The 14,936-nt window shown below is 40.4% G+C and overlaps 1 protein-coding gene across 2 annotated transcripts in view; it reads left to right on the top strand.

Annotated features, from left to right (window-relative positions):
• The window catches only part of plod2 (procollagen-lysine, 2-oxoglutarate 5-dioxygenase 2), a 36,280-nt gene that overhangs the window by 8,415 nt on the left and 12,929 nt on the right, over nt 1-14,936 (top strand). For both annotated transcript variants that reach the window (XM_074621515.1, XM_074621514.1), the window contains exons 2-8: nt 4,668-4,759; nt 5,857-5,993; nt 9,037-9,200; nt 11,712-11,824; nt 11,918-11,981; nt 12,233-12,330; nt 14,018-14,119. In XM_074621515.1, the coding sequence (XP_074477616.1) occupies nt 4,668-4,759; nt 5,857-5,993; nt 9,037-9,200; nt 11,712-11,824; nt 11,918-11,981; nt 12,233-12,330; nt 14,018-14,119 (770 nt within the window). The remainder of the gene's footprint in view (nt 1-4,667; nt 4,760-5,856; nt 5,994-9,036; nt 9,201-11,711; nt 11,825-11,917; nt 11,982-12,232; nt 12,331-14,017; nt 14,120-14,936) is intronic.

Genomic DNA, 14,936 nt, shown 5'->3' with positions numbered 1-14,936 from the left:
AAAATACCCAGACACTATTTCTAAATTGTAAGCAAAGGGAAATCAAGTGAGACAATATTACTTTCAATCATGGGAATCTATTTCACTTTGGTTGGTGTCATGGGATCATGAGCTAACTGAATATGACAATGGGTCAAGGTTGTACCTTTTGTAAATATGTGCCTGTTCTGTTAATATTTAAAATACAGATATCAAAATTAAAATCAGAGTAGTACAGTGGTAATAGAGTAATTCCCAGGTTGTTCACATAAGATTTATCTTAGTAAATGTGCATTTAAATAACAAGTGGGTGCAGATCATCCGGTGTAACATAGAATTAGATATCATCTGCGTAGGGATTTTACAAGAACCCATACTTCGGTACCAAGTCGATACCAAACTTCTGAAGACATGACAGTACTAATTATTCTACATTATCACAGGTACCATAGATACCGGGGGAGCTTGAGACTAATAGTGTCTAAAATCCGGAAGCAATAAACTCACCGTCGACGCATTCAGGGGATGAACCCTATTTTTTCCCAGATAATGCTACAGTGAACAACAAATCCATGATGAAAAATTGGCAGGTGGTACGCTACTTAACGTTAACTGGTAGCAGCCAATGTTCAAGCTCTATTCAGAAAAAAATTGTATTATCATGTAATCTTGTAACATTTTGTTTTTGGTGAGAAACCTAAATAAATACAGTTGTTTGAAAGAGATGTTTTCACAGCAATATAAATGATTTAATATAAATAAAAAATACAGAATTATGGCCTGTTTAACTTCCTAACACTACCTCAAAGTGTTTATTGTTTTGTTTTTTACCGTGGTAGCGTACTGGGTTTGGAGAATTGTGGGATTTCACTGGTATTAGTATTGACCACTAAATTTATGGTATTTTGACATCTCTACAACTGTGTACACACAGAAGTTAATACTATGCTTGTGGATAATGGACCCTAGTGGAAGCAAACATATACAAACCGAACAGTGTGGAATCAATGATGACCTGAAAGGCATGCCTCATAAATGTTCTGTACCTGAGGCAAAAAGGGACCAAAAGACCACTTTGTTGAGAAAACCAAAAACACTCAAAATTTCCTTTACATATTTTTAGATGTGCTAAAGGACGTGCTATAAGACTGTGTGATGGCATAAATTATGAATGAAAGTCAGTTAAAAATAATCTGCTCAACATTTAAAGTGTGCAAGGTTGGTCACTTTTAGCCTATGATCATAGTTAGATATGCAATTTAACAATATTTCTTAGAACATTGTGCCAAACTGATTACAAGAGAATTACCAAGTAAGTGATTGTAAGCCCAATCAAAATCTGGACTTAAAGCAGCCTATTAACAACCCCCAGATGAGATAAAAAAAATAATAATAGATGTATGGCCTTGGTTTGGCATAGAATTGGCAGATCATAACTATTCCCTAGGTACTTTGTGTAATATTGGAGATAATATCACAATGCCAGCCATAGTTCACATGAGGCCACTGTGAATCCTAAGGGATTTTTTCCACCAGGAATTGTGTATGGAAAAGCGATGAAAAACATTTGCCGGCGTGTTTCAATAAAAAGTTTAATGTTGGCAATAAAGTATCTGTCTCATCTTTTAAATCAAAGGTGGTTTGCATCCCAAGGCTGTACTTAACTGTGAGCTTGCTTGTTGGGGTGCACTGATGTGGCCTGTATGTTTACGGACAGAGGAACATGTGTGGTTCCATAAGGTCAAGGCAAAGTCACCAAGGGGTAATTGGTGTGAGCTGTTGGCCTGTTTCATTCTGATGACAATGTCTGCCTGACATCACCGGCCAGCGAGTCAGTGTTTTTGTTTTCTGGGCGCGTGCAAAAGTACAGCTTTTAATAGTTTAGGAAATTAAAATAAGTCATAGTACTAAGTGAATAGAGCAGGGATCACAACACACAGCTCACCACATGCTTTCATTGCACAAATACAAACAAAGCTACTGGTTGTGATTTTATTATGGGCACAGGAACATTTACTGAATCATTGCAAAGAGAAATACAAAACACATGTCCTGGCTGTAATCACAGCATTATGAAATAGAGAATGTTCCTGGAAGTACCAAATGTTGCCAATAAATCCCAGCAGACAATTCTTGAGGCACCGGTATACTCTCAGAACTGGTTGCCGGACGGTCAAATAGCTCTGGAGACCCCCTCCTCCCACCTGTACCTTTCATACATCGGATTGAGGGGGCTGTGTCCAACTATTTCTGTAACTTTCCAACAATCCAACAGTCACACACAAACTTTGGCCAGCTGTACAAAGGTGTTTAAAAATTAAGCTGTGTTTGAAATTCTCTTTCAGGCTCTCTTTTTTCATGGTATTTGTGGCACTTCTGTGTGCGCCGTTATCCCTATATTTATAACACATCTTTTGCCAGATGAATTGGTCTTCATGCATGCCCATATTAAATGTAATTGCCTGAAAATGTGTTTCCCAGATGTGGGAGATACTGTACTAACCCCCTCACTGTGCTTCATCGTCCCAAGCCAAGAACAAGAACATGGACACACCTGTGGCTCAGAATAGGCATCCCTTCCCTCTGTGCGGTGCTTAATTTGAAACTCATGTTGCTCTGAATCTGCCCAGTTTTTTTGCTATATGTCACATGATGCTGTTAGGTTAGAGACAGACGGAAATATTTCTAACCTGTAACAGAACGTCTGTGTCAGAGGAGTGCTGGAATTGCTATTAGAGCGACGACAGGGCCACAGGCTAGACTGGGATGAGAGAATGGCTAAGTCACATTGACAGGAAATGGATGGAAAAGAGCTGCAAGGAGGCTGCTTGTAATGTACTTTAGTGTGGATGAGTGGGTGGTAGGTGGGTGATTGAGATGACAAATAATGACTTAGAATAGGACCTAAGCTCTTGTATCTCCTGAGGCTGTTTAGTTTAAAGGTGCAAAATTCAATATCTAGAGCCTTAATAAAGCTGCAAACTACTATTTGCCATGTCCTGAGTAATGTCTACCTGAGCAGAGAATGAAGTTGTTCTCCCTCTGTGTGTGTTGTAATTTGAGCTTCGCTTAGCTGTGCCGGCCGCGTGTGCTTTTAGTGCATGTTCGTGCATGCAAGCTCTGCAATCATGACGGTTGCAGCTGATAGCGCCGTCCTGATCAACGCCGCAGAAGCGTAGCGCCCACCCTCCAGTTCCGCCCAGGTTAACACTGTTATCTCTGTCAGCACTTTTGCCATTGTTTGCACTGTTAGCTCTGTTAGTACCGTTAGCTACGAGCCCCCGACTTGCTGTCGCCATGTTGAGAGCCGTTGAGTGTAGGAATGAAGTACAAATACAGTGGATGTCAAGAATCTCAATTTATGTCCAACTTTTCAACACCCACAGACCACTGATTGTCCGGTATGTTATATATATATTATTTTTGATTCAAATGGAGTTGTTTTTAGGAGTTGTCTATATCCCTATCCAAACTTTCCTCTTCCATAGCAAACAGAGTGGGTTTGCATGATGGTGAGGGGATTTGTACCACAAATAAAACAGTGACATCACCACATATCTTTTTTTTATAGCTTGAATCTTTATGTGCTTGGTGATATTTGTTCTGCAGTCAACAAGATAAATAATCAATGAAGACCAGGCTAATGGCAAATTTCCCCAAAAATGAAACAATGAAGGCATGTTAATCTTGGTATTCCAGCCCTTTAACAGGCAGAGTGCACTTTTGGGCCCTTTATAGGGCCCTGCTATATTCTGTTTCACACTTTCAATCCTACTTGCCAATGTCCAATAAATCATTTACAAGAGTTTAGTGGAACGTAGTGCTGTATATTAAACAGAAGGCAGATTGGCTCTTGAAACATGAAAAGCAGGATTAGTATTCAAGTGGTCCTATAAAACCATATTAAAATGTCATTAACTTTTTGTTGGCCTGCCTGACTACTAGCGCAGAACAACATTTTGCACATTTTGAAATGATCTTTTGGAAGCTGTAAATGAATGAATGCTCCCCCGTCATGCAATAACAGAGTTTGATGAACCGGATAGAGAGATCCACGGTACTTCCCTCCTTGGCTCACAATCACATATTGCGGCCTTTCTAATCAAAGCTACCCCCAGTTGGTTTTACAAAACATAATAGGACAAGTGAAAACTAGCTTAGTGGGTGTAGTCTGCCTCTCTCACATGAGGCCATGGTGCTAATTTGTATTTTTGTATTTGGTCTAACCTTTCCTCAAACCGCAGACTTTAGCACTCATGGCCACTGGAAATGTCCTGGAGGTTTTGTGGGAGTTCTTTTAACCCAAGAAGAAAGGAAGTCCGAGTTTAAAATTATGCCTCTGTTTTTGAATCAAATCAAAACTACAGTACATGTTCCTAATTTGAGATGTAGGTTTAGGCTGCTAAACCAAATAGCTGGCAGTTTGTTGACATAGGTCTGAGGTTTACAAGGAACCTGGTTCACAGGATTGGAAATCACAATACTTACTGTATATATAAGCATCAAACGTTAGACACATTTCTGTGGATACCCTTCATTCGAAACCAAGAATTTGCTCTAAATTCACAACTTGAACTGTCACAATTTAGTACATCCGCACATCCCTATAATTTGGTAGCCAGAAAATATGTGATGACTTTATAAGTCCCATAAATAAGGTTGTGGAAATGTCTCTCTTTCTTTTGCAGAAAAATTGCTCGTCCTTACTGTTGCAACAGAGGAAACGGATGGCTTCCTCCGCTTTATGCAGTCTGCAAACTACTTCAAGTACAATGTGAAGGTAAGATCGTCTTCTCATATTCTAAAATTATGCCCAGAAATGTGTAGTTTGTTCCAACTAACGATGCTACACTCTCACAGACACACACGCAGCAGCCAAATGTTTTCAACACACACTTCCCAAGATTGATTAGACCTGTTAAAGGAAACAATGAAGTGCAGCAAGCTGCAAAAACATCCTTCTTAAAGGGATACTCCTCAATGTGGGTCCACAATTCCCCTCTGAGCCAGCAGTAAAAAAAACATTGTTTTTTTTTGCTCGGAGGTCAGAGTTAGTGCATCGCCTGCTTTTGCGTGGTCCTCTGCCTCTCTTTGTGACCCTACTGAACCTGTTTGTATTCTATCTCTTGCAGTCAAACACTTCCAAGCTACTTTGCTAGCCTTTTTGAGCTCTTACTGAGACCTTTCTAAATAAGAGTTAATGTTGTCAATTTCCTGTTATTCTTTGCTTGGTTATATTGTTTCTCAGGGTTGGTGTACACGTATCTTTGTACAGCAAACCCAATGACACTAGTAAACAAAGAATAACAGGGGACCTGATAATTTGACTGCAACTCAGGTGTTACCTCAGTACCGCAGGTAACTCAACCCATGTGGATGATCAGTATGAAGCTGCCTTAAACTCCAAGGCTCACACTCTTACTGTATCTACATCTCCCCCTAGCTGTGTGCCTTTTTACATTCACAGTTGTGTTAACAACCAGAGAGATTGTGTGAAAGTGTATTTTGGCAGCACTTAACCACAGGAGCTTATAAAATGTGCAATTCTAGCTACCACTGGGTGAAAAGGGTAACATAATTGCCCTATTTTCCAAAGCAGTTTCTTTATATTCTTTTTTTTTTTTTATAGATATTACAGTCTTATGCTGACCTATTCTAGGAAAGTTCTTGGAAATGTCTTAAATATGAAAAGACAAGTGAAAATATTCCTCCCACTTGCAGAATTGCTCACTGGTTTTGAGAGATAAAAATATGAAGACTGAAAAATGAGACTTTGGTAGATGTGTATTTTTGCAGTGCTGCTGGGCTGCCTTCTGGTGTAGTTTGGTGTCAAGCCAGCTCATGTTGGGCTCTACAACTTCCTGTGTTCTGTCTCAGGTGTTGGGAATGGGAGAAGCGTGGAAGGGTGGTGACGTGGGCCGCTCTATCGGTGGAGGGCAAAAAGTCAGACTACTGAAGGAGGCCATGGAGGCTCTGGCTGACCAGGAGGATCTTGTTGTCCTTTCCGTGGATAGGTATGTTGACGAATAAAGACTTTTTTTTTTAGCTGTTTTTGTTTTACAGTATTTAACTTTATATGACAGAATGATTTCACCATTTTTGTGGTATCTTTAGACCAATGCTACCTTTCCTTTGTAGTCTGACTTTTCTTAAAAGAAATTTGGTTCAGTAGCAAGAAATATATCCCAAAGCTTAAATTAATCTTTGTTCAGTGATCCCTGCAGAGGGATTTATTTTAATAGTCACTGACTATCTTATGTGAGAGTCATTTTCTCAAGAGATATATTACTTTAAAATACTGTCCCTCATTCTGATTCCATAGGTTTGCAGCCAACAAGTATAATAATGAAAAATTATTTGTTATACATTTTTTCTTTGCTCATTTATATGTGTTACTTTTCTTAGAGATTGACCTACTGTATATACCAATTTAGATTTGATTTGAAATATAAATCATTTCCATAAGAAAGGGATGCAAAACACCTTTAATGGCTGTGTATTTGTATGAATCAGAAAATAAGCACATTTCCACAATCACAGAGTGTAATAATTGCTATGAAAGCGACGCCTCCTCAGTGAGAGGTGCTTCTGCACATTTATGTAGCTCTAAACCGCCCCCCCACTCATTCATGTAAAGGCATTATTACAGAGCAAAGGCAAATATACGAGGAGAGTCATTTTCACATGCAGGTAGCTGAATTACGAGTTTTCAAAGCCGATGGAAAGTTTTACTGAGTTAATGTGAGTGGTTTAGAATAATAACAGCTTTGCAGGCCGTATTTCCTCAAATGGAGCAGAAGATGATGATATTTAGTGCACTATGTCACATGAATAATGTGAGCTATAATTGCTGTGCAAAGTTGTCACACCCTTGAAACAGGTAAATTAATGTTTTTTTCTTTTAGAGGAAATGATAGAAGATTATGAGCCATTCAAATGTATTTTTAAATCTATAATCCTGCTGGGCCACTTTGGTTGTTTTGACAGTGTCTGATTCAGTCACAGCCTAAAATGTTGTCCTATATGTAATTCACTTACTGAAATGTAAGTGAAATCCAAATTCATTCACTGTGTTGTCGAGCTTCTGCGCGTGGGCTGAAATTCCCAAAATGAAAAGAAAATGATTGCATGCCATTCAAAAGCGATATACCTTAAACGGAGACTTCAATTGCCATTCACACTCAGAACGTTTTCAGCCGCTCTATTCACATTTGGAATTGGCAGAAATGTGTCATGTGTATAGAAATTACTTTTGGGCTTTAAAATGGAAAACCAGTTAGTGAGGTAACCTTATTCCCAAACATCACACCTTTCTAATGGCAGTATTAAAAGGGGGTGGTTCCCACCTTTAACTTCACTAGGAGCAGGGTTAAAGCCACTACATCCATGGTTGAAAACCAATGGAACGGTGACATACAGTATACAGGTACAAAGCACAAAGTATATTATGCATCATTAATGCTCCAACGAAATAGGGGTCAGCATTTCAAGTCTAATACTGGGTTCGTTCGATCTAAATTTACAGTCATCATTTAAAAACAAAAAAGCCAACTACTAACTAACAGCAGGGGAAGAATACACAAAAATGAACATAACCGCTGAAACTCCGGTCAAAATAACACTGCTATGGCGTCGGCCTATATTGTGTTCAACTAATCGGGGGCTGTATGGTCTGTGTACGTTTTGGTTTGTATATTGGATTAAATCCACAGTGGAAAAAACAAGAAAACAATGACCCTCAAAGGGCGGGCGGTGGCTCCGGGGAGATGGTCCCTCAGTTAGCAGTTACCTGTAGCAACTCGATTCAGCCAAAGCCCAGAGCTGGGAGTCACAGCAGGCTGGTGGAACGCTGGGTTTAACCTGTGTAACGGCAGTAACAGAAACATTTTACTGATCCAGCGGGGAGTTGGGGCATCAAAACGTACATGGACCTTGTACCTTCAAACATGATTGACAAGCCCTCGGGGCAGCTCTACTTATTCTTCCTCTCAAGTTTGACTGAGAGCAGACTGGGATTACATAAGTGGTGTTACAAGACAGGGTTGGCCAGGGCTAGCATGTTTATTTCAGTAGATATCTCTCAGATGTCTTTGACGTCAACACTGTAACTTCACTTTAATAATATTCTGTTGATAATGTAAGTTCATTTTTTTTGCAGCTTTTAGTTCTGCTGTAGAAGCAAAGAAATGTGTCAGTGTGTCAGTCTTAAATTTATTTTCTTTTAATTAACTTTTTAATCATCTTCATGACTGTTTTATCATGGGTTGCAGATCTTTTTTATGCTGCAGCAATAACTATGATTGATGACTTAACATGGGACAGAGGTACTTGTATGAACATGTGTCGGCCAGATGTGGTTACAGATAGAGCATACAGGCTTAATCACCTACGTTAGACTTCTCTTCATCTCACTACATGCCCGACCGAGGTGGTTCAGGTTGTCTTTCACTTTTCCTGTCACCTTATATAAATTATGTGTATATAGTACATGAATTTTGGGGATTGGCCAATTTTAAATTAACGTGCACAGTACACAGACACAAGTACAAAGTCCCATCCAGAAGAGGGTGTTTTATAGCGAGTGACTCTGTGGAAATGGTGTCACCAAAATGAATCAGCTCTTTTACTGTTATGACTTCACGCCTCAACGTACAATTGCCAGAAACATTAGGAGTTTCCACATCCTAAAATATCCACCCTTTGAATAACAGCCGGCTTCAAAACAAGTCACCACGAGGCCTATTTAGAGGGTTAGGCACATTTTCCTGTCTGTCACAGAACTGTGTGTGCATTGTGTGTTAATGTCTGTCAAAGCAGGACTCTTTTGGAAATACCTTACAGTACAATCCAGAAATGCTGGCCTATACAACTGCTCACTCATGAAGAATGTTCACTGTTTACATTAAGATTTGTATCTATCTCAAGCAAGTAGAAACCTAGGTTGTGTGTGAGATGATAAGATAAAACCTACTTTAGGACAACTGTCACACTGCCCCTAAAGGGGGAAAGAAATGTAATAATGATCTGTTGTATTTTATCTTCACTCCTGCCTTTCAGCTATGATCTTATCTTTGCTGGGGGACCAGAGGAGATTCTCAGGAAGTTCCAACAAGCCAATCACAAAGTGCTGTTTGCTGCAGAGGGACTGATATGGCCTGATAAGAAACTAGCTGACAAGTACCCCTCAATCCGCAGTGGCAAGCGCTACCTCAACTCTGGAGGTGGGTTAAAAAAATTCTAAATATGAAATATATCGAAAAGTTTTGACCTGTTGAATCCCTTACCAAACCCTGACCAGTGTCTAGAAGGTAACACCCATATTGAAAAACTCTCACGAGATGGTTAAGGTTAGACATTTAACTTGAATAGTTCAGGTTAGGCTTTGCATTGACCTCGAATGGTTAAGGTTAAGCAACCGGAGGGTGACCGCTTATGTTACACTTATGCGACAACACAGTCCCGCAACCGTGGGTTGGAGTTATCAGCGGTAACCGGTTTATGAGTGATGTGCAGTGCGGCAGCGATTACCTAGCCAGTGGGACACACACACAGCTTGCATTCACATGATGGGTATCGAATGAAGTACTCTATTGGTATTGGTATCACTGTAAGGATATTGGTATTGGTAGTGGCATCGTAATTATTTAAACGATACCCAGTCCTAGTCATGGGGCAGCAAGTATCGTGAGAGTTTTTGCTAGTTTTTGCAATTTGGGGGTTACCTTCTAGACACAACCACCCTGACCTCATGACCCTGACTAATTATAACCCCAACCCTAACTGATACTACAGTATATCTACCATTTACCTTAAGAATAACCATTACCCATAGACTCATCTGTACAGACAGAATAATCCCAATGTAGTGTGATGGTCATCTGTGTGGGTCAGTATGGGACAATGTGAAATAAAAGAATAACTTGCTTTATCTGAAGATAATACTAAAATATTAAAAAACTCAAAAGTATTTTAAATGATAACGATTTAATTTATGTTCTGTGCATAGTGATTTTATGTCGGGGTAGACTAGTGTTTGAGTAACTTGATAGTTAACTCATAACGTCTATGAGTGTGCATGGGTTCATACATTCCACCATCAGCTGTCAAACGCTGAAGACCTGCAGGCCTCGTTGGAATTCAGGGGGGTGAGCAGCGGTGCAGCTTCGGTGTTATTGGTCCAAATAGTGGTGGAGCGATTTCAAGGAATGACAACATCCTGGAGTTACTCTTAAAATATAAAACCGCAGGACTTTTATTATTATCTCTCGCTGTAAAATGAAAGTATATTTTCCCTGTAAACTGTCTCCTCGAGGTATTTCCTGTCCAAGTGGACAGAAGGTGACAGAAGCCCATTCATGTGAATAAGAACTGCAGACTTTGTTCCTTTTCAGCTATTTTTTATACTCAAGATTAATTTAGCAGGCATCTACATTACATATGAAGATGTTTCTAGGCATAATATGATTGTGACATTAAGTACACAACAGATGCTGAATGAGTACTGAATATATGCAAAAGTAACAGTAACAGTAAGTTATCACCCATAATCCACATGACATGGCCAGCTGCATCCTGCCAGTTGTTCAGAACACCGAATTACTGCTTTCCCTGTGGTCATCATCTGGTCTGACCTCCCGTGTTGGAGCCTAGCCGTCTAAGACTGATCACAGACCGTTTTTAGCATTCATTGTCACTGACATGACATGTGGATTTATCTTGGCCCCCAGAGTGTGCCACAGTTTGTATAAAATTGAAGGTTTTGTTTATGTTCCTACGGCTACCGCCCAAGTGACCATTGGGGAACATTTTATAGCATCTGGACACACACCACTGTGTCACTGAGAGTACAGTTTTTCAGGGAAGGAGTCACGATACAGTTGGGTTGTGCTGTGTTGCGTGTGTGTTATAAATGGTTGAAATAAGGACCTGAAACAAATGGTGGAGGTTGAAAAATAACTCCTGCAAGAACTATAAATTAAACAGTTGTCTTGAATTTTCTACAGACAGTCATATGATAAGTTCTATTGCTCCATGTTGCATGCTTTCAGAACAATGTACACTGTGTTTTCCAGCCGCGTAGCATAAAACTGAATTTTTGCATCGGGTCAAAAAGGCATGCACTTCTCAGCCCTGTCCGCAAATTTAAAGCCATCATTTTGTGGATCCGCTAACAACAATATAATTTGCATAAAATGCTGTGATTTCCTTTTAACTTTTTCTCATTCCTGCCATTTAGATTATGTCATGTCTATCCGCGGACTTGTTTACAGTGTCTACGGCTTCTTCGTCTTTTTAAATGATGGGATGCAAATCGCCACACACCAGCAACATAGCCAAACCCTGCAATCTGTCACTGTGGTCAGTGTCCTTGAGCAAGAGAAGGAAAATGTGGAGACCGGGGAAAACTGGAGTAGAGAATGTACACTTAGAGAGGGTGTGAGATGCTAGCACACACTGTTGGGAGACAGTTAAAACGTATATATTACAGCTTTCTTACTACCCATTACTGCACTCCTTTCTATGTCCAGACTGTGGGAAGAGAGAGTCCCTGCCCATTTCTTGTTTGCTTGGGATTGTTGCCAAAAATCACACTTTATGGAAGGCATTCAGGCAGTATACTGCAATTGTCACCAACAACCGTCTACCAGTTGTATACGACCTTGTAAACGTCTCTCAACCCTATACTTTGCCGCTGGATATGTGTTTCAATTCACACTGTTTATTACTTGCAGGTATAATCGGCTATGCCCCATCCATAAACGGAGTTGTTTCACAGTGGAACCTCCATGACAATGATGACGACCAGCTTTTCTACACCAAAATATACGTGGATCCTTTACAGCGAGTAAGTATTTTGTGTCAATGCCTAATATGAAAATACATCCCTATAAAGCATATCTTGGATGACTAAGATACTCTATGTTTTCATGTCTTTCAGCAAACTCTCAATATGACTTTGGACCACAAGTGCCAGATTTTCCAGAACCTGAATGGGGCCGTTGGTGAGAAATCAGAGAAACTGAACCAATCTGTATATTATTTGTCAAATATCTAAAACCCCAGTTTTATGCTGGCTCTTGTAAGTGAAAAAATTGTAGTTCTGCTCTGACACTCTGAACGATTGCATATTTTCATAGGACTTGTAGGCTTGGCAATTTACCCAGTAAGTTATAAACCTTTACAGCTCTAGCCCATGTGGTAAGTCGATTTTCATAACCTGGCCTGAAACGTCTCGTGTTCCTCTTTTTGGCAGATGAAGTGCTTCTCAAGTTTGGAACAGACCGCGTCAGAGTTAGAAACACAGTGTACGACTCTCTGCCAGTGGTTGTCCATGGCAACGGAAACACCAAAGTGAGTAAGAAGAAGTTATGCCCTCAGGCACACCTAATATATCGTGCTTATGGCACAGTATAGACACTTTCAAGGTAATCAGCCTCATCTAGGAAATTAGCTTTGGGTTGAATTATTGAACTTGTCTTTTCCATTTGCCAATGAGTTTCTGTTGGCATGTGTATTTTAGATTTTCATCCAACAAATATTAATCGCCAAAGATTTCGTTTCACTCCATAAATTCCCACACATTCAGGAAATATACATACGTTTCATATGATACTTGCCAGTAACCCTGGCCATAAAATCCAGCTCATTATTCAGTGGAAGACAGAGCTCTGGCCAAAACTAGGCTACAATGCCTCTGTCCATATGTCCCCCATTTTCGTTTCTCCTTCGCTCTCTGTAAATTAGAGTGATGGGCTCCGCAAGCTGAAAAGCAGGATGTCTGTATGATACCATCATCATTTCGTGGAATTTTGTTTCTGGCCTTTTTCCTTCCCTCATCTCTTCACAAGTCTCTGGCCTTCCTTGGTAATGAACCAAACCCACCACACTGTTGAGTCATACTTCCCAGACAAGCTCTAATATAGATCACAGAATCCCAGTCGGTCCGAGCAGCGGTTCCTACCATTAGAGCTGCCTAGCTGGATTTCTGACCATTAGCTTATTATTGTTTCCAGTTATGATGCCAAGGATAGACGCTAATATTTGTGCACTGGCCCCACCGTCTACCAAGCCCATAAATTTGGCCCCTAAGTTTGGTTTCATTTTTGGCGGCCCAAATGTAAATTCATGTAAAAACAATACAGAATAGGCAATTTGAAGCAACTGAACACAGCCTTCCTTAACTGTGGCATTAACCGAATGAAAATATGTAATTATAAATTAAATTGACTCGTCCATTGCAGGGCTTTCAAAGCGAGCCACAGGAATGAATAGAAACAGGGCGTCCGACAGAATTCAGTCATGCTGTGCAACGCTGCGTCGCTGGTGGTCAGTTAGGACACTCCAATAGAAATCAATGCAATCAAACTGATTTTGTTGCTGATGCTCGCTTGCGTCACATTCAGTTTACAGTTCATGGTTAGGACACAGACACCGCAATCTCATTGAGACACGCAGTATAATTCTCAAGAGAGACCTGATAAAACTTGGTGGCCACAGGGGGCCACCAAGGTGTTTGGTGGCCAGAGATTAACTTTTTGTGGCCATGGGCCATCGGGCCCACGAACCCTAGATGCCAACTTCTATCTGGTTACAAACACATGATCACAGTGTCAATGTCTGCGATAAGAGATTTGTAAACAACAGTGCACTGAAACTATTATGTTACCCATAAATTTGTACTTTTCGTGCACACTAAATATAGAGCAGAGATACTTGTGATGACAATATGTTGAAATTTATGAAGAGAATTGAGAAGTAAAGGGATAATTAAACCAGACTGTGAAGTCTCAATTTCCCTAGAAGAGACATTTAAAGCCCTGTGGTCTTTAGTCTGACAAGTGTTTCTGACTGGTCATCAAATTCCTACAATGAATAAGTGGATTGAATATCCACAGTAATATTCCGAGGTATTCCAAACACATCATGATTATAAAAGGGAGTTCTGCTGAATCACAGGAAAGATTTGGCGTTTTTGCTTATGCTGATATTAATCTTCTGTAACCTGGCATTCACCTGCTCTGAATTCTTTCCTCGACAGATGTACTTGAACTACCTGTCCAACTATGTCCCTAATACATGGAACTATGAACATGGCTGTAGCCACTGTGATGACGATATTGTGGACCTGTCTCAGTTAAAAGTAAGTGCTTCAGATTAATTAATTTTCCTCAGAGTGCTGATGTGGAACGTTTGTATTAAGCCACCTCCCTGTGGGCACAGGAAAGGATGAAACACCACCTGGTCTTCCAGTGTGAACCATCCATCTATCAGTGACTGTCTAGACAGCAGGAGTGGGGCACAGCTTGTCCTATTTCAACAGATATGCAAGACTGCTGCACACACTCCCTTTCCAACAATAATAGGTTATGTGCCCGTTGGTCCTTTTGGACCCTTTTAAAAGAGCATAAGTGCCAGGGAAACTACTTGGGGAAAGAGGAAGCACTGTGCTGCTGTGGTGCAGGATATGGCTTCTGGGGTTTTCAGAAGGGCTCATTTAAAGGGGAGTCACTGACAACCAGCCTGCCTCTTAGTGGGCTCCGCAGTATGGGTTTTAGCCACAATAGTAAGTTATAGTGGTTATGCCGAAAATTTGTCGCAGAGTCCAGCCAAGGCTGGCGATGTATAGACAGCAGGAATGGCAGAAGGCACTAGAAAATGGCTCTGGCTGTGTCTGTCAACAATGTTATGAAACCTTACTTTACTCTTTGTGAGTGGTGAAGCATACACAAGATCCCAGTTAATCTATTATCCCTGTTTTTATCTTCTTTGTTTCTGCAAATTAGTTTCGTACAAACCTGTTCAAAAGTGCAACAAGATGTGTCTCTGCTAGAGATGCTAATTTTGAAAAATGTTCTTAACCAATGACCGACCCTCGTAAACCGATTATTAACAGTTAAACGACAAGATTTGTGCCTCGCATGCAGCGGTGCGGCAGCTGCAGTGTATGAGCACAACAG

The sequence above is a fragment of the Sebastes fasciatus genome, chromosome 21 (assembly GCF_043250625.1).
Source record: "Sebastes fasciatus isolate fSebFas1 chromosome 21, fSebFas1.pri, whole genome shotgun sequence".
NCBI lineage: Eukaryota > Metazoa > Chordata > Actinopteri > Perciformes > Sebastidae > Sebastes > Sebastes fasciatus.
This window is presented reverse-complemented; position numbering and strand designations above follow the sequence as displayed.